The sequence below is a fragment of the Silurus aristotelis genome, assembly GCF_946808225.1.
Source record: "Silurus aristotelis genome assembly, chromosome: 4".
In the NCBI taxonomy this organism is placed as follows: Eukaryota; Metazoa; Chordata; class Actinopteri; order Siluriformes; family Siluridae; genus Silurus; species Silurus aristotelis.
In genome coordinates, this window is record NC_139577.1 from 18,428,553 (window position 1) to 18,446,848 (window position 18,296).

The following is an 18,296-nucleotide window of genomic DNA, read 5'->3' on the forward strand; positions in this document are numbered from 1 at the left end:
ACTTGTAAATTCTTAATAAAAAAAATAGTACTACTAATACACTACGACTAAAACTTGTTCCAATAATTATCATAATTATTAATATTAAAAAGATGCAAGCACTCGTTTACATCATTATTATTATTAACGATATTTAATTTTGCATTCGAATACCACACCTTTTTTTTTTTTTAATTATACCCCAAACCCGATTTTCAATATATACTACAAAAGCCCCTAGTGTATTATTAACATATAGTATCGAATCATTCTTTTTTTAATTTTTTATCTTTAAGTCATTTATATACATTGGTCTATTAAATTCTTGATATTTTTCTGTGTATAACCTCAAAATCATTAGAATAGCCATCCAGGTCATTAGGGAAATGAAGTTTGCATTAGAGCGAATAAATGGAGAATTAATGCACTTTATTAATTACTATACGTTTCTGGGCGGAGTGGAGTGTAAGTTCAGTTTTCAGCACCACGGTCAGCGTGAGCTGAAGCCACTCTAGGTTCTTACTTTAGCCACTCTTTGCTCTTACACAAATCCAAGAATAATTTAGTCGAATTATATAAACCATACTGCATATTTGGTTACCAAAGGTTAAATACTATAGAAACGCAGATATATGCTCCAGCTGTCTCACCCCAGTGGGGGTGAGATATACAGAAAATGCCAGTATACCAGTCAATAACCCTTAACACGTCGACAGTTTAGCCATTGAGTTACCCAGAAGGTCATCATATACACAATAAAATTGCATACTGGAATAATATTTAAAATTGCCAATGATAACAGTGTCATCTTGAAAATACGCCACATTTAATGATTATTCCAAATTAAATCTAGTGTCAGGCTGCTGAAATAACAAATAAACTCCTCTACAATTTAATAACCATATAGCCATATGAGAAAGATGAATTTGGAGGATTTTTCACTGAATTCAAGTAAAACAAATTAAAAAGGTGAACTATAAAACTACCTCTAATTGGACCCATTTGGCTCATATTCATGTTGAATTGCATAATGCCTTACTGTCTTGATCATCCATATACACTTACAAATAAATAGATTATTTATTCACACTAACAGATCCAATTGGAAGGTAGCACCAGAAATAGTTCCATATAACCAATAAGCAGATAAACAGTACTGATTGAATCATTTGTACATATCAATACAAAACATTAGCAGACCACAATATATTAAAATTAAAATTATGCAAATGCAATACAATAAAATAAAAAAAATATATTTTTTTTACTGTCACAGTTGCCGCTTAAGTTTGTCTCCCTGAATGACATTTGTTAATTGTCAGTTATAAAGAGAATATTGTCAAGTAAATCTCAGGTTTAACACAAACAATTAAAATACAAAAAAAAAAAAACCAAAACGTAACAGTATTAAACATGCTAAATGACATCAACATATATACATGAACCATGAAAAAGTATTGCATTTATCCCAGTGTAGAGTTATATCATATATGGTAAGCATTGTCTTTACTAAATCTATTATAAAAGAATGCTCTCGTTTGCCTTCATTTCATCTGTACTCAGGTTTGAGTTTCCAAATCCCCTCTTGTTCAGGGAGCCTGTGGAAGTCACAGATGTTCCTAAGCAATTCTCTGAACACTGGCGTCTGTGTGGAGGTTAACCTCGGAGTGAAATAACCCAGGATCTCCTGAGTGCGAGCTTGGCCATCAACCTGACCCTGGAAGGCCACAAAGTTCCTCAAGTCCACTAGCAGTTCATCATGCTCAGTAGTGGAAGCATGTGGAATGGAATACTGTGTTCTTTGATCATTATCATCCTCTTCTTCTTCTTGGCTTGGAGGTAAGCTAACGTGATTTCTGACCCTCATTCTGGCTAGCAGAGAGGAAGAGGAGAGGGAGGTAGAAAGTGCATCTTCCGCCAGTCGCTCTCCACTAAAGTGAGCAGCAGATCCTGGTTTCTTGATGCCTGCTTTCTTTATCAACTCTGCATCCTAAATAAATATACAACCGATTAGATTGATCTAGATTAAATAATTAACACAAAGTGTTTACAAGATTTTTTTTTTTTTACCTTGCATTTCACTACAGTTTTTTGAGTTGTGTCCAAGGGCTGGTTGAGAAGCGAGTTCTTCTTGTGTCCAAATCGTTTCCTAAAAGAGAAACACAGAATAAGTAATATATATCTGTCCTAACACAGGTTGTCCTTGCTCTAAGATACCTAGTTCAACTACCTAGAATAGACTGTAAATAAGCTGCTTTTGAGGGAAATCAATAAAAAGAACAGAACAGGAAAGTTAGATGATTCTGAAGAGGTTAAACCTAACTTACCTGACAGGAGCTGGTGTGGCTGGTGCAGATGCTCTGGATGGCAGCCTGTAGTACTGTCTTGACACTTTCAGTGCTTTAAGGGCATCTTTAGCTACCCGATTGGCCTCAGATTCCACCAGGACATAGTCTGGGTTTGATGCCTCCATGATTGTGTCATGTTTCATAACACTGTGGATACCAGACTTCTTGAAAAGTTTGGCGAGAACATAATCGTCATTCCTCTGCCCGTCCTTTGTTTCCTTCTGTTGCTCACTGTCTTCTTTTTTGTATCTCCTCTTTTTCACCAGGTGAGAGATCCGATGACCCTCAAACCGAGCATCCTTACTGTGCTTTCGCTTTTTATGCTTGTGTTTTTGTTTATCTGATGGCCGGCTCGCTGCGTCCGTCATGCCACAGTGCTTTTTCTTTTCCCTGTGTTTTTGTTTATCTGATGGCCGGCTCGCTGCGTCCGTCATGCCACAGTGCTTCTTCTTTTCCCTGTGTTTTTGAGGAGTGTTGGCAATAAAAGGATCCTGCTGATGACCATTTGTTAATGAACCATCAGCAGAGTGTGATGTGGATATAATGTTTAAAGGGTCACTTTCCTTGTTGGATAGGCCACTGAGAGTTGGAGTGTTTCCATTAAAAGGTTGAGGTGAAGCATTTTCTTTACACAGTAAAGATGACTGGGTTCTCTCTGGACTTGGTGACACCTGTTTGAGGTTTGATGGTAAATGATGCGACGCCTTATGTTTCTTCGGAATCTGAACATCTGAGCCAGTACCTGAAAAGAAGTAGCAGAACCACATTTTGTTTTCAAAACATAATAACTGACAATTCACAAATTGATACATAGGATACATATGGTAAAAGAAATACAGATAATAAATAATGTCACATTTTTCAGATGTTTTCAAAACGTGCTACATTCAAAATAAAATTGCGTATCACAATCTGTGAGTTTTTACATTTTTGAATCATTTCATTAATACCTGCAAATATTGCACTGGTCTCAGTTCCCTGGGAGCCGTCAGGATTGCTAAGTGTGAAGAGCTCGTAAATGTCATTGGACTTGAAAAAACGTCGCTGCTTCGGATCCTTAAGCACTCGATTTGTGAGAAACTGTTTAAAGATTTGTCTATGAAGTTAGACAAAAGAAGCATCGTAAGAGATTTTAAGCAACATTTCTTACAACACAGGTTAGACCCACAGTCCAATCATTTCAATAATGACTCATATCATAGCACTTTATATTCTGACCTTTTTTTTTAAGAAAAACAACAACAGGCTTAAACCCAGCAGAAAAGACTTACACAGCTTTCTTAAGTACTAACCTGTGGTAAATCTTCTCTTCAATGGTCCCTGCAGTGAGCAGTCTGTAAACAGTCACCTGCTGTTTCTGCCCTATTCTCCAAGCACGTTCACGGGCCTAAAGACAAGACACAAGTACAGTCTTGAGACACTGTTTAATCAGAGCTCCTACTGAAAACATTCAATCAGCTGTAACGGAAAAGGTGAGTATATGCGATGGTGGGTATATCGATGCGATGGTGGGTATATCGATGCGATGGTGGGTATATCGATGCGATGGTGGGTATATCGATGCGCTTGCAAGCATGCACAATTTTGGCAAACCTGAGTGTCTGTGCTAGGGTTCCAGTCCGGATCATAGATAATGACTCTGTTTGCACCGGTCAGATTGACACCTAATCCTCCAACTCTGGTCGTCAATAGGAAAATAAATATATCCTTATTCTGAAGAAGAAGAAAAAAGAGAGTATTTTTATTTATTTTTATTTTCACTTAATACATCAATCACAATTTAAAACATAATACAAGATAGCATAGAAAATGACATTAAGTACAAGCAATCAATAATCGCTCACCTCATTGTACTGTGCTATGAGCGGCTGCCTAGACCCGATGGTGGTGGTGCCATCCATTTTGAGGAAGGTGTATCCATTTTCCTTGACATACACCTCTAGGATCTCCAGCATCTGTGTGTGTGGGAGAAATGGTTTCAGACAGAGCATTGAGAACAGGATTAGTGCTAATAGGATTAAGGGAGATTAATATTACATGTACAGAAGTACCAACTGTGTGGGTTTTAGGTTCTCTCTGAAGCCAAATCTCATTTCTATTGAACAAAGACAGCTGGGTCCTGACAGACACCCTACAATGCAATAAGAGCTCATAATGAATTCTGTTAGAGGGGAAAATGACATAATAACTTTATTGGTGCTTTAGCTGCTTCTTCTTGAGGCACGGCAAGTGCAGCTTATTCATCATATACAGGCTTTATTCACATGTTTTTGAGTAAGGTCATGGCTGCAGGAGCAGACAATAAATGGGTGATCTTAAAGGAATTTTAAAAAAGCTTTTTAATTATGTCATCTTTTTAGTCCACTAACAATTAATCTGCAATGAAATCAGTGCTGTTTAACTATTTGAAAGTTGCGGTGTTAGTGTTAGACAGTTGGCAGGGAAAAAACATTCTGTTCCTGTACTACTGAAATTTTACAGACACACGCAATCTGTATAAGACTGTAGTAAGGACATTACTCATAATCTTACATTCCAGTGCTCATGTTAGTGCTCACTCTCAAGTGTTTTGTATTGTTTTAAAGACTATAATCACACTCTTGATAAATGAGGATGGGTTCCCCTTTTGAGTCTGGTTCCTTTCAAGGTTTCTTCCTCATAACATCTAAGGGAGTTTTTCCTTGCCACAGTCGCCATGGCTGCTCATCAGGGATAAATACACCTCGTTCACCATAACTGTTAAATTCTGTAAAGCTGTCTGTTGTGAAAAGCACTATAGAAATAAACTTGACACGTGCGTGCACACACACACACACACACATCTAAATTCATTTTATTATAGTTTTTAATTAATATAGAGCCTTAAATAATGTAGAGTTTTTTATATTTTCGAAACAATTTATAATTTGATCTTTCGTCCTGCACCTTTCTCTGCTGTCTCCTTAGTCAGTTTTTTATGTATTCCTTGATGCACTGACCTGTCTGGACTGAGTGAAGAGCAAGACTCTATGTCCCTGTTTAAACCACAACTTGAGCAGAGACTCCACCACTATTAGCTTGCCCGAGCGCTTCCAGTAGCCAAAGTGCTCCTCCTCAGTTAGTTCCTCCTCAGGTATGCCCCTCAGCATGCGTGGCCCTCCGGTGAACAGGTCTGGGTGGTTACAAATCTTCCTCAAGGATATCAAGCCAGAGAAAATCTGTACCATGAAAATAAGATTTTGCCTCAGAATTATTGAACAACAAAACAGGAAAACTTGATTCCTTGTCAAACACAACTATGAAGACTTTAATAAATTCAATTGATTTAATAAGGGTCATTGAGCAGGCTAAAGTCTCTTACTTCAGTGTTCATTGTTGCATTATAAATGTGGGTTAATGGACTACAGTTACCACAAAAAGGGGGATTTGTAAACTGCACTAAAGTTGCACAGCTTTTACTTCCACTAACATTTAGAGCTCTGTGATGAATAGCTTATGTGGAAAAAATATTTTTATCATAGCATAGACAGTAAACAGTATTATAGTTGTTGAGCTCACAATAGATAGATAGATAGATAGATAGATAGATAGATAGATAGATAGATAGATAGATAGATAGATAGATAGATAGATAGATAGATAGATAGATAGATAGATAGATAGATAGTTAGTTAGTTAGTTAGTTACCTGCGTATCACCATTCAGAATCTTATACACCTCTTTGGAATCCAAAAAGTTCTGATAGACTTGCCGCTGTTCTTCAGTTAATCTACAGAACAGTACCTGAGAAAAACACAGCATTACATAAATAGCAACAATTACTTACTGAAGTTCAGATTTATCTCTGCATTATCTTTCAAAGTGTTCCGTTCCACCCAAACAGCCAAACTTTGTCATATGTACATGTGTAAGATTTCAACACGGTTTGTGTGCAGACCTGCTCATTTTTGTCTGGTAATGAGAGATTGGTCTTTACATCAGCCTTCATCCTCCTCAGCAGGTATGGACTGATGGTGTCCCGCAAGACACAGGCACATTTATAGGCTGTCTGCACCTGAGAAGACAAACGGAGCAAAATATATCAACAACTACCTGAAATGGTTGATGCAGTTTATGTTTGGATTTGGGCCTTGATGTTCATACCTTATGGCAGGACTGACTGAGGTTCACTACAAGTTTTTTTTTCTTCTCTGAACTGGTCTTTAATTCAATTGCCTTTTCTTGGACGCAGAACATATTCACTTTAAATAACGGCAAAACAAGTACACACTTTATGAAATGCTAGCAGAGCAGTGTGTCCTGAGGCATGTCAGCAGCAGCAGCCCCCTCCTTTCTTCCTTTCAGCAGATTGACACATTAAAGATTCATAAGAGTGCTGCTGGACTCCAGAGGGGGCCCAAACGCTTTTATCAATAATGTTCTCCTGATCCAGTGTTAGGCCAAATGCCATTTAGCAGTAATTTAAAGGGATCCGCAGATCAAAAGGAAACCAGCAGTCGGCCCACAACACTGCAGGGCACACAATAAGCCTGGATTAGAGCCCACTCGAGAAAACAAAAGAGAGTGCCACGGAGAGGAAAGAAGAAAAGACTAAGGGGAGAACAGTGCGATTAGACGAATGAGAGCTTGCCTAGGGTGGGATAGCATATGCTACAGTAATGGAGCTTATGGAAAATGCTCCAGGCATCATGTACACCTCTCATCGCTGATTAACTCAGTAAAAATATCAGTTGTGACATATGGATACATAACTGTGAGAAAATAGCTTACTTATTAGTAGGTTCATTGATACCATTTATTTTTTTATTTTATTGTTTGTTTTTACACAGCAATTTTTACGGTTTATTGGCTAAATAAGTCAACTTTTGTATAAATGAATTATAAAAATAATGTATGAGTAAGCAACTTGTAAATATATATATATATATATATATATATATATATATATATATATATATATATATATATATATATATATAAAAATTAAAATGAAAATGTAATTAAAAAAAGATTAAATATATATATATTTTTTAAAAATAGGCCGTTATAAAAAAAAAAAAAAAGGCCAAATGCAATGTCAAAATTTGTGAGACGAATTACAAGCTGCTCTTTGAGTTACACTACCAGTCTGAAGTCCTGTTATAGATCATTCTTTTGCATTATAAACACATTCATGTTAGAGGAATGAGCTTTCAAAGTTCAAGTTTATGCTTATGTACATGTATAAGCACAAGTTTAAAACATACTGTTTTAGTGCACATCAGATCAGCCTCACCTGCACTGGAGAGGCGTTAGAATATCCTCCCATGGTGATAGGCACTGAGAACTGCTCCATGAATACAGGAAGTGTCCCTAGTTTCCCTGGGAACACAAAGTCAAAAAGGGACCAAAGTTCCTTCAAGTTATTCTGCATGGGTGAGCCAGACAGGATGAACCGATGAGGAGTCCGGAACTGGGGGATGGGGAGAGAAAAATTAGTTCAAGCTAAAATATGAAAATTCTTTTGCAAAAACAGAATGTAGAAGCAAATTTGTGGACTGAGAATATTTTTGGAGCCTCGATGGCTTAAGCATGCAGTTAATAATGAGAAAATTATTTGACAATCAAAACTTTTCATGATACATTAGTCCTAGAAGAGCCATTAGCTTCAGTACGTTCAATACTCAATCGAAATAATGTGGAATTTCCAATGGACTTTTTAATACAGTAATCCATAATGGTACATCACACATAAATTAATTAAAAAAGTAGATGGCTGTAAAATAAGATATCCATGCAAGGTAAGCTGATATTCCAGACGCTTTAATCGGAACTACATATTTGCAATGATATACACTTTATATACACTCGTACATCACTTTATATAAGCTTATATACCGCCGTCACCTAATTTATGCTCTAAAGGTATGGCTTTACGGTTTATACCCAGCAAAATGAAAGCCCAGATACCTGCTTGCATGCGACAGTGACGCCTGCATTCGGGTTCCTGATTTTGTGGCCCTCGTCCAGGATGACGTAATGCCAGTCGTATTTCTGAATGTAATCCTGCATAATGCGTATATACGAGTAAGACGTAATGAGAATCCCGTGGCAAGCGGCAATCTCAGGGATGAGTTTCTCCTGAAAAACATGACAAAACATTTATGATTAGGACTCCGTTTTAGTTAGTTACATTTATTGGAGGTCACGTGCACAAGTCTTTATAAAGTACTGGAGCCCATGTCCACCTCCACGCTTTACACCAAAAGCCTCAAGTGAATTCCAATTAAAAGCGCAGCAGCCATGTAACCCCTTGTTTTTCCCCTTTTTCACTTTGCAGCCAATTAATAAGGTACATCTGTTCTGAGGCGGTGTTAGCCTGAGCATGAAAACTCAGTCATTAGGCACAAATGCAGCAGAACTAAAACCCCTCCTCTCTCCACCCCCCCAACTCCTGAGACCAATCCTCCTCCTAGAGGGCAAAGCGTGGATTGCCAGGCAACAGCCCCCCATTAATCACAGTGTCAGGCAGGGAGAAGGGGAGAGTAAAGAAGAGCATTCAGAGTAAACACCTCACAGCAGCCCTATAGCAGCACCAGCTACCTTAGCTTTAATTAATTTAACATTTCCTTGGAGCCAGATCTACTCCACACTAGGATATCTGTTTAAGGAAGAAAAAATACCATGCTGGCATAAATACAGTAAATCAAAGCTGCACTGCTTCATCTCAGTCTTGTTGTCGTGTTAGGCTTTGGTGTGGGAAAGTTTACCAACCTGAAAAAACACTTCTGAGACGCTTTTTTTAATATGTGATATAAAACAAACAACCCATAATGAGAGCTGATATTGCGTTGTAACTGTGAGGGGTTAAATTGCTCACATTACATTTACATATATTCATTTGGCAGATGTGTTTATCCAATAGTCAGATGGAATATGGGCTCTTGACTGGTGCAACAGATAATCGGCTGCTCCACATCATTTCAACAATGCCATAGCCATCCATGGCCAAGAGCCAAGTGAGCAAAATTGGCCGTTGCGTCTGGATGAGATGGATGGCATTACTCTCTCCGAACAAACAGATCAACCCTAGCTAATTTTGGGTGTCTGGGCGCTCATGTATGCAGAGCAGTGCAGTTAATGTTTTTAATGTGTTCAGCTGCTTTTTTGACATACAGAAAAGACACAGTGACTAGGTGTTAGCCTTCACCCTACCTGTTTGGATCGCTCGATAATTGGATGGAATTGGCTAAAGCATGACTTTGAAGTAAACGAAAACAAAAATATAAGTGAGGCTGCTTTTCAGCCCAAACAATAATTATGATAAATAGGGATGATTCAATTTCAATTCCAAAATCAGCATGTGACCCATTTTGCAAACCGCATCACCACCATATATGTTTAGGAAGTCATAGCAATACCTTTGGATAATACTTTATGACGCACCTTCTTTTTAGTAAAGGAGCCCGTTTCATGAAGAACTGCTACGCGGAATGGAGGCCACCAGGTATGGAACTCCTTCACCCACTGATGCATGACTGTAGCTGGGCATACAATGACTGTGGGCCCCAATCCAGCATACCTGCACAGATGGAGACAAAGCAATCAGAAATATTTACAGAGAGAGAGAGAGAGAGAGAGAGGTATCATTTTTGTGGTTATGGTGATTTTCATAAAAATGGAACATATGTCCAAAATGATATATAGAAAAATTAGCAGTAGGGAAGATTTATTATGTGGAGATGATAATAACACTGTATACAACCACAAAGAATAGTCAAATAAAGACACCTTGGGAGTTAATTTAAAGCATATAGTAAAGGACGTTTCTTATAAGTTTCTTATAAGTCGTAAGTTTTTATTTAAAGGCTAAAGATCATACAGAAAACCCTGAGAGGTCTACATTTTCCAGCAAATGGTGAGAAAAAAGTTATTCTGCAGCACATTTAAACTAAATGAGAAGGTCATGAACTCGAAAGCTGAAGCTAGGCCAACATAATGTTCCCTTTGTGTGCTCGCCAATGGAGATGAATCGACAAAATGCACTAAATGGCTCTAGGAGCCTTATAGCATATGATATGATATTCCGGATCACGGCAGCCATTGATATTGAACCGTAATTGAGTTTGCAAAACAATCAATTTGCGGATGGACGACGCCAGACTTGGTAGTATTGACCAGGAAGGAGGCCCCCACCCTAAGCAAGTACGGCACTGAAAAACAAAAAGGCACTGCTTTAAACGTATTTAATTATGTGTTTCATGTTTAATTTCCCTCCCTGCCCCTCCCCTACACTTACTCTCATTTCACGTCCTTGTTCTTCCTTTGATGTCGCCACTAAGAGAATTAGAGGGATATCATAATTGAAACGTCTTTAATAATTCACACCAAACCTCTCTTCACCAGCAATCCAGCTGCTGAAATATTCATTGCAATCAAGACTTTCCGGTTTGGACGGATGGGGTGAAGAGTGGGTGTGGCAAAAGATAGTGTGCACTAATATAAGCTTTAAAAAGAAAGCCTGGGAGAATAGACATTTAAGAGTTAGGATTACAAATAATTCAATTTATTTTGCTAGGTCCTAAGTGTGACTATTCTGGACACCAGTGTGTGTGTGTGTGTGTGTGTGTGTGTGTGTGTGTGTGTGTGTGTGTGTGTGTGTGTGTGTGTGTGTGTGTGTGTGTGTGTGTGTGTGTGTGTGTGTGTGTGTGTGTGTGTGTGTGTGTGTGAGAGAGAGAGAGAGAGAGAGAGAGAGAGAGAGAGAGAGAGAGAGAGAGAGAGAGAGAGAGAGAGAGAGAGAGGAAAAGGGAAAGAAAGAGAGAGACCACAGGAGCATTTAAAGGATTTGAACATGTGGGGTCTCTTGCCTGTAATTGGAGCCACGCGTCTTCAACTTGCTGTAGCTCAGTCCTGCCAGGAAAGCTATTACTTGGATGGTCTTGCCAAGGCCCATCTCATCTCCCAGAATGCCTCCTGCCTGCTGGCAGTGCAGTTCCCACATCCACCTGACACCTGTCTGCTGATACCTGGACAACAAAAGCAGGCATGTAGGACAAAACGCTAGGCCAGCACAACACAAACACTGCACCTGATCAATTAATCATAGGGCCATTATCTCTATTGATTCTAAATAAATGGCCTGTAAGTGTTGCCCAATTGATTTGTTGTAAAACAATACAATAACAGAGGCTTCCTGTTGTAAGTCTAAACTCTAAACATACACAACCATGAATCTATCTACAAGGGATCTTGCTTTCCATGAACTAATATTCTTTACAGAGCTTGCACAAAACTCTTTCGAATAAAAGTAATTAAAAATAAATAAATAAATAAAAACAATCATGCCTCTCAAGTGCTGATGGTCTGACTAATTCCAAAAGCAACAAATCAGCCTATAAAAAAAATAATAAAAAAAAACAATTATATATATATATATATATATATATATATATATATATATATATATATATATATATATATATATATGCATTTGATGGGTAACTCCAATTTGCTCACTTGAAGAGTTTCTTCAAGAGAAATCCTGGCATCTTAAAACCTTCATCAAACTCAGCGTCACTCTCATCAGACTCGTCCTCTCCTGCTTGCCTCTTCTGCTCTTTCTCTTGAAGTCTCTGCTGCTTCCAATTCCTGCAGGAGAACAGTCACCGCATTACTGAAAATAGCTCTCGTGCTGATTTGACATAATGTCCAATCTGGGTTTTGATTAGCCAAATGAGTCTGACACAACTAAAACAATTTGACTGCTCACAATCTTAAAATGGTGAAGTACTGTATGGGCAGGTAGTTTTAATTTTCTCAGTCAGAGAGAGTCAGAGAGAGAGAGAGAGAGAGAGAGAGAGAGAGAGAGAGAGAGAGAGAGAGGAGAGAGAGGAGAGAGAGAGAGAGAGAGAGAGAGAGAGAGAGAGAGAGAGAGAGAGAGAGAGAGAGAGAGAGAGAGAGAGAGAGAGAGAGAGAGAGAGAGAGAGAGAGAGAGAGAGAGAGAGAGAGAGAGCGAGAGAGAGCGAGAGAGCGAGCGAGAGCGAGCGAGAGCGAGCGAGAGAGAGCGCACAGCACTGCCTTAGTTAGCTCCCTCGCCATCATTCTTGCCGGGCAGCTTTAATTGAACCACTTCTGGCTGCAGGGATACGGCAGTTAGTGGCAGTGTCATCATCGAAGCAAATTAAGATTGATACAGACAATTAGGAGTTTGAGCTCCCAAAGAAAGGTGCAGAGAAAGGAGTGAAAGGGAAAAAAAATCCATCTTCATTTGGACCTGGCCCTGTCACTCCACAATGAAACTGTTCCCTTTATCTGGGGCTTCCGAGACTGCACTTGTAATTAAGTCAAGACTAAGCATTGGTTCAGTTAATTACGTTTTTTCCCCCCCTTTCCTCCTTCACTCCCCACTGTAGCGCCAACAAACTGCCAATGTGTATCTGCATTCACTTCCAAATCACAGTGCAAGAAAAAAGTACAGAAAACAGTCACTGTGCCAACTCAATTTCTTACTATAAAAATGAATTCTAAATCTTGTTAGGTTTGGTACCATCAGTTTTCACATTAGCATATATTTTCACATTGCAGACTAAATACATCCATATTCTAATAAAAAAGACTATGAATGGAGTTTTCCTTGAGGGACAGCTGCCAGATAATCAATTCCAGCACTCATAATAAGTAAATGATGGTCACGTGAATTTTTTTTGTTTAACAATATATTTTTGGTTGCGACAAACAATGAACTTTCGAAACCATTTGCACTGACTGGGCAATTTGGCCTTACCTAATTCTTTTCCTGTAGTATTCGATATCCCCATCATCTTTGAATTTCTTCACCTTGACTTTTTTCTCAGCATCCTCGTCCTCAGAACTGCTTGGGAGGTATTCGTCGCTCTCATCCTCTTTCGTGGTCTTCTTGGTTTTAGCTTCCTTCTTCTTATAAGGCTTTAGTTCATATTCTTCCTTTTCATCCTGCCAAAACTCATCGTCTCGCTCAGTTTCCTCAGGATCCATTAGCTCGTCACTAGGAACATACACGGAGCCCTCACTGTCTGTGCCGTCTTCTCGGTAGCCCTTTCGGCTGGTCTGGGGATGTTCTTTCTCTGTGTTGGGTCTTGCTTTAGGGTGAGCCCTTAAGACGGTCCTTTGGAGTTTTTGCATCCGTTTTTGCAGTTTCCTTTCTTGCTTGGAGGAAGAAGCCTTGTTATTTGGAATGTTTGCAGATGAACTGGAAACTTTACTCTTCTTCTTCTTCGGGGTTGGTTTCTTTCTTTTCTCTGCCATCAAAGCCTGGTCATCGAGATACTTATCGAATCCAGAGTTTTCACTGAGCATCACTTTGCGTGGTTCCTTCTTCTCTTGCTTTTGGGGGATGCGCGTTCCAAAAGGTGTCATCTGACCCGTGCGGATGAGCTCTTCCCATTCCGTCTCCTGAGCGGGCATGAGCATGCTACCAGCTGTGGATGGGCCTGCCTCTGACACACACACAAACCCACACAGACACAAGAGTTAACACTGACTTTACACCCCACTCAAATCCTCATCTCTATGTTATTCATTGTTTCTCTCAAGTTTTTTCAAATGAAGGAAAGTGGAAGGTAGAAAGCGTGGAAGAAACTTTATTATTGTATCGTTGGCATTGCAAGTAAAGAAATGGCTGCAGATGCAGATCTTTGCATTAGTTCTTATATGCAGAACTAATACTGTGGGACCTTTCTGTTCTGATTTCTAATCAAAATTCAATGTAATCTACATAACCATCCAAAAGAAAAGAAAAACATTTTCTATTCTGAAGCCTAAATCTTAATGACGATTGATTGATCAACAGACTACAAAGAAACTACACCAAGCTTTAAATTTAAGAAAAACATACTTGTGAAACTTGGTATTTGTGAGAAATCTGATCAGTTACATAGTCAAATCCAAAATGTCAAGCCTTGCCTAAAGACGACTGATAGTCGTGTGTGTGCACGTGTGCATGTGTGTGTGTGTGTGTGCGTGTGCATGTATGTGTGTATATATGTATATGGGGGGGGACCAGGTAGTCGTAAAACAATTGCCATAACATTTTAAAGAATGAAAAAACAAAATAACAGAAAATAATTTTGCAGAAATGCCACACTGCAGACAGGATTTGCATTTCGCATGCCGGCAAAGCGAATTAAATCGGCTAAACTGCCTGTGCACATCTCAACTTTGAAGCAACGAAAAACAATCAAAAATTGTTTTAAAGAATTCAATTCGAACAGAATATACATTTTAAGAATCTCCCAGATATTGTTAAATATTTAAATCCCTGCTGTCAAGGTGCTCCTGTATCAGTCACAGATCATAAAATTTTTTACTTCAATCTGTCACATGGTTGGATTCATTAAAAGCTTCTTTCTTATCACATGTTCGTTTGCAGTATTATTGTAATAGTCTGTATATGAACTTATTGAAAGAAAACCTGTAGTGCTATGTCAAATCAGACATTGATCACCCCCAAATAACTGAAACTGCATGATCCTTGTTTCATAACACCTCTGTGATGATTTGAATGTGAGATTGGTAGTGGAATCAGACTCCTCCCATCAAAGACTAAATTAAAACATATGTAATAGGTGTGGGGTAAAACCAACTAATCAGGATAAGTAAATGTTTTGTCTCCCTTCTTTTTATGCATGACAGAAGCGTGTGTAAAAATAAACGGGGATCCCAAAACGTGTCATGGCTCGCAGCATTTATATATATATATATAGCTATAGTATGTTTATTTTTTCTGCATATAACAACTGACTGTATTAAACTCTTACATACATATTTATATCAGTATTCCTTTTGCCTGCTCATTACTGGTAATGGGACAGCCCAGCAATCTTAAAAGCATATAAAATAAAACCAATGATTTGAGGTTTGGTTTGAGTAAATGCAAGATAATCAGCTGAGAATCCAAATCACTTTAAAACTGATCTGTGTGTTTATTCAGATTTAAAGTCCACATAGAGCCTTTTACCTCTTGAGATGGAGTGAACAGAGCAGCCAAATGTGATGAGTGTGAAATGGTCATGTATTAATAAGGACAAAAAGGATATCATGAAGAATCATCCTTATGAGATCTCTCAAGGGAAGTACGTTTTCTGAGTGTGAAAGTAAGCGTGCGCCCGTCTAATCTGTCTCACTGCTGCCACCTTTCGCTAGTGTCAACTCTGAAACACTCAATCGTTTGAGTTTTTCATGCATATTGCTCCCTTAGACCCAAATGGTGAAATAAAATGTTTAACCAATATTATAGGTTATGTTGCTTTACATATACTGGCCCTGGTTATTATTTTATCCAGAAAACTGACTGAAAGCATACAGTTCTGTACCTTAATGCTCTTCTAATAAGCATAGGGCATAGTCCAGCTGTATTTCATTCTCACCTGTGTCATCCTCAATCAATAACTCTGCTTCGAGCTTCTGAATATCCTCTCCACTCAGAAAGGCCTGTAACCTCCTCTGCTTGGCTCGGATCTTTTTTAACTGCTTCTCCTATAAAGGATAAAAATAAATAAACAATAGAAAAGATTCCACAACGTACACAACATGCTGATACAGATATCGAACCTTCTACATTGTTGCTGGAGCGAAAATGTCCCAGTGTGATAGATTACACGTGGTCATGACTTTTGGCGGAAAGTGATAAAAACTTAATTACCTTGTTCTCCTTTTGCCTTTTGACAGAGTCGATTTTCCGGCTGATGTCCTTGCTGGAGGCAGCATAAGGGGTGAGCTGCTCCAATATCTTGTTGATGTGTTTTAGTGCACTTGTGCATGACCTAATGAGATGCAATACAACAAAAAAAAAAAGGAAACATCTTTGATACATATGTAGTAAAATAAAACCTTGCGGATTACATTATAATATTACGAGGCCACATAAAGTCAGGTCCAACCAGTTAATAATTATATATCATGGGACAAAATCACCATGGCCTTGATGTTACTGGTTTATACGCAAAGTGTAAATATTAAGCATGGCCAGTTACATGAATTAAGGCAAAGCCAAAAAAAGGTGGACTAATACCAGGTTTCTGTTACTACACAAAATTCCTCTCTTTGCAGACTTTAACCAATTACATGAAATCCTATATGTTGCTGAATCGAGAGAGTATTCAAGGGCGAGTGAACTTCCAAGATGAAAAAGTGTGTTCACTTTCTCTCAGCTCATTCAAAGCAGACTGACTTCAGTTCTTCTAAAGAGCATCATATGAAGGGAGAAAGTGCCTATTTAGTAAATAGTATTGATTCAAAGGTAATGCAGTGTTTTTGTTTTACATATGTTTTTTTCTATCTGCCTTAAATAAAATCCAATCTAATGCTGATTTTGGTGCTTAGTTAACATTTTATCCTGGACCCAATGGATGCAGAGCCTCAGGAACACTGAAGGTAAAGTGGGACTTCATCCCGGAGGATGCATCACATGTGCATTAAGCACACGCACATGCATCTACAGATCATTTTGCACAATCAATCAACCTATCAGAATGTTTTTAGGAGGTGGTACAGATCCCAACTAGGACATTAGTCTCCAGGGCAGCTTTGAAGTATATGTGGCAAAAAGAGGAAAAAAATAAATTCTTATTTTTACACATCGTCCATACCTGACATCATCCAGGACAGATTCGTATTCTTTCTCCGCATCGGCCCTCGCCGTGGCCTGATTGGCCTCCTGAAAGGCTCGGTCCACCTGCTGTAGGACTCCTTGCTCCAGAACATCTTGGTCATACACATCCACTCCCAAACCCTGGAGCTCTGCTGCTTGATCGTTCTGAGCCACTGCCTGGATCTCCTGGCGGTTAATATGAAGCAGGAGCTGTGATTTCCTGGAGTTTTCAGGCTCGGCGTTACCAGGGCAGGTTGCAGCGGCCGGTTCTTCCTGGCCACCCTCTGGGATTGAGAGTCCACTCGATGTCCTGTTGGACCCATTGTCCTCTTTCCCGGCTGGTCTCAGGACACTCACTGGACTGGACAATGCAGGACAGTCTGGGTCCTCATTACAGTCTATAGGCATATTAATGTAGCTGCAAACAGAAATAGGAACATCAGATTTGACACACACACACAACCTGAAGGCTGTTTTACTGATGTCAGCAGGGAGAAAATGGACAGAGACCATTTCCAACTTCTTCAAGCAGAACTGGTCATAACCAGACTACCAGCAAGGTGTTGAGTTTGAGAGTGTAAATAAATATGCTTATGTATTAAGCTAACTATTTACATTATATAACCATTTCCTGACCATTTGCTAACTAGAATGTGACAAAAGTGTGTCCAGGTTTACATTAAAATCACAATTCGAGCGCTACACACTCAGTCTCCTATTGTCTGCTAGCCACCAGGACTGTTACTGCTAGCTGTCTGAGAACTAGCTATTAATAACACTCGTCTAGATCACTCAAAATGTGTCTATACCAAATCATCTATACAATAATTATATCCAAGCAAGAACAAACCTTCCAAACGATCTGCTTCTGTTCAATAATTTATTCGTTTACAGTTTTATCCATTGAAATTCGCTCTCTGTACAAGTGTACTACTCAAAGCACAGAGGCTAGTTACACAACTAACCACGTAAAGTCCTGGGAACATAGACATAGCAGATCACTACTATCCACGGCCAGGACATTGTCAAAGTAAAAGTTCAGTCTCTGTCCGTCTTTACGACACCTTTTCACTTTATTTTCTTTTACTGTTTTCCTTTTAAGCTCAAATACTGCAGATTTAAACAGGCCCTGTATAAAACGTACATAGCTACATGCTTGTAAACATCACTTTCGCTCATTTATGTTTATTTGTCACATAATTATTTCACTGAAATTATTTAATTTAATTCGGCTCTATTTTCTTATTTCAAGGGTCAGACACATATATTATATAAATAAAATATATTCGTTATAAATTATAAATATACGATAATAAATATAATCGTTATATCAGTAGGGCATTACAAAGCGATAATGCAGCCACTGTGTCCGTCACAACATTCAT

General features: G+C 38.7%; 1 protein-coding gene across 1 annotated transcript; it reads right to left on the bottom strand.

Annotated features, from left to right (window-relative positions):
• Positions 1-865: 865 nt before the first annotated feature.
• On the bottom strand, positions 866-17,923 carry ercc6 (excision repair cross-complementation group 6). The gene is made up of 20 exons (XM_083539003.1): positions 17,762-17,923; positions 16,910-17,329; positions 15,964-16,084; positions 15,689-15,797; positions 13,069-13,759; positions 11,802-11,933; positions 11,153-11,311; positions 9,732-9,867; positions 8,256-8,426; positions 7,582-7,758; positions 6,244-6,360; positions 5,994-6,089; positions 5,306-5,524; positions 4,172-4,282; positions 3,921-4,040; positions 3,620-3,714; positions 3,278-3,423; positions 2,307-3,069; positions 2,050-2,128; positions 866-1,969 (listed from the first exon to the last, which is right to left on the bottom strand). Exons 2-20 carry the CDS (start codon positions 17,317-17,319, stop codon positions 1,529-1,531), a joined length of 4,293 nt encoding a protein of 1,430 aa, XP_083395129.1. The 5' UTR covers positions 17,320-17,329; positions 17,762-17,923; the 3' UTR covers positions 866-1,528.
• Between the last annotated feature and the right edge of the window lie 373 nt (positions 17,924-18,296).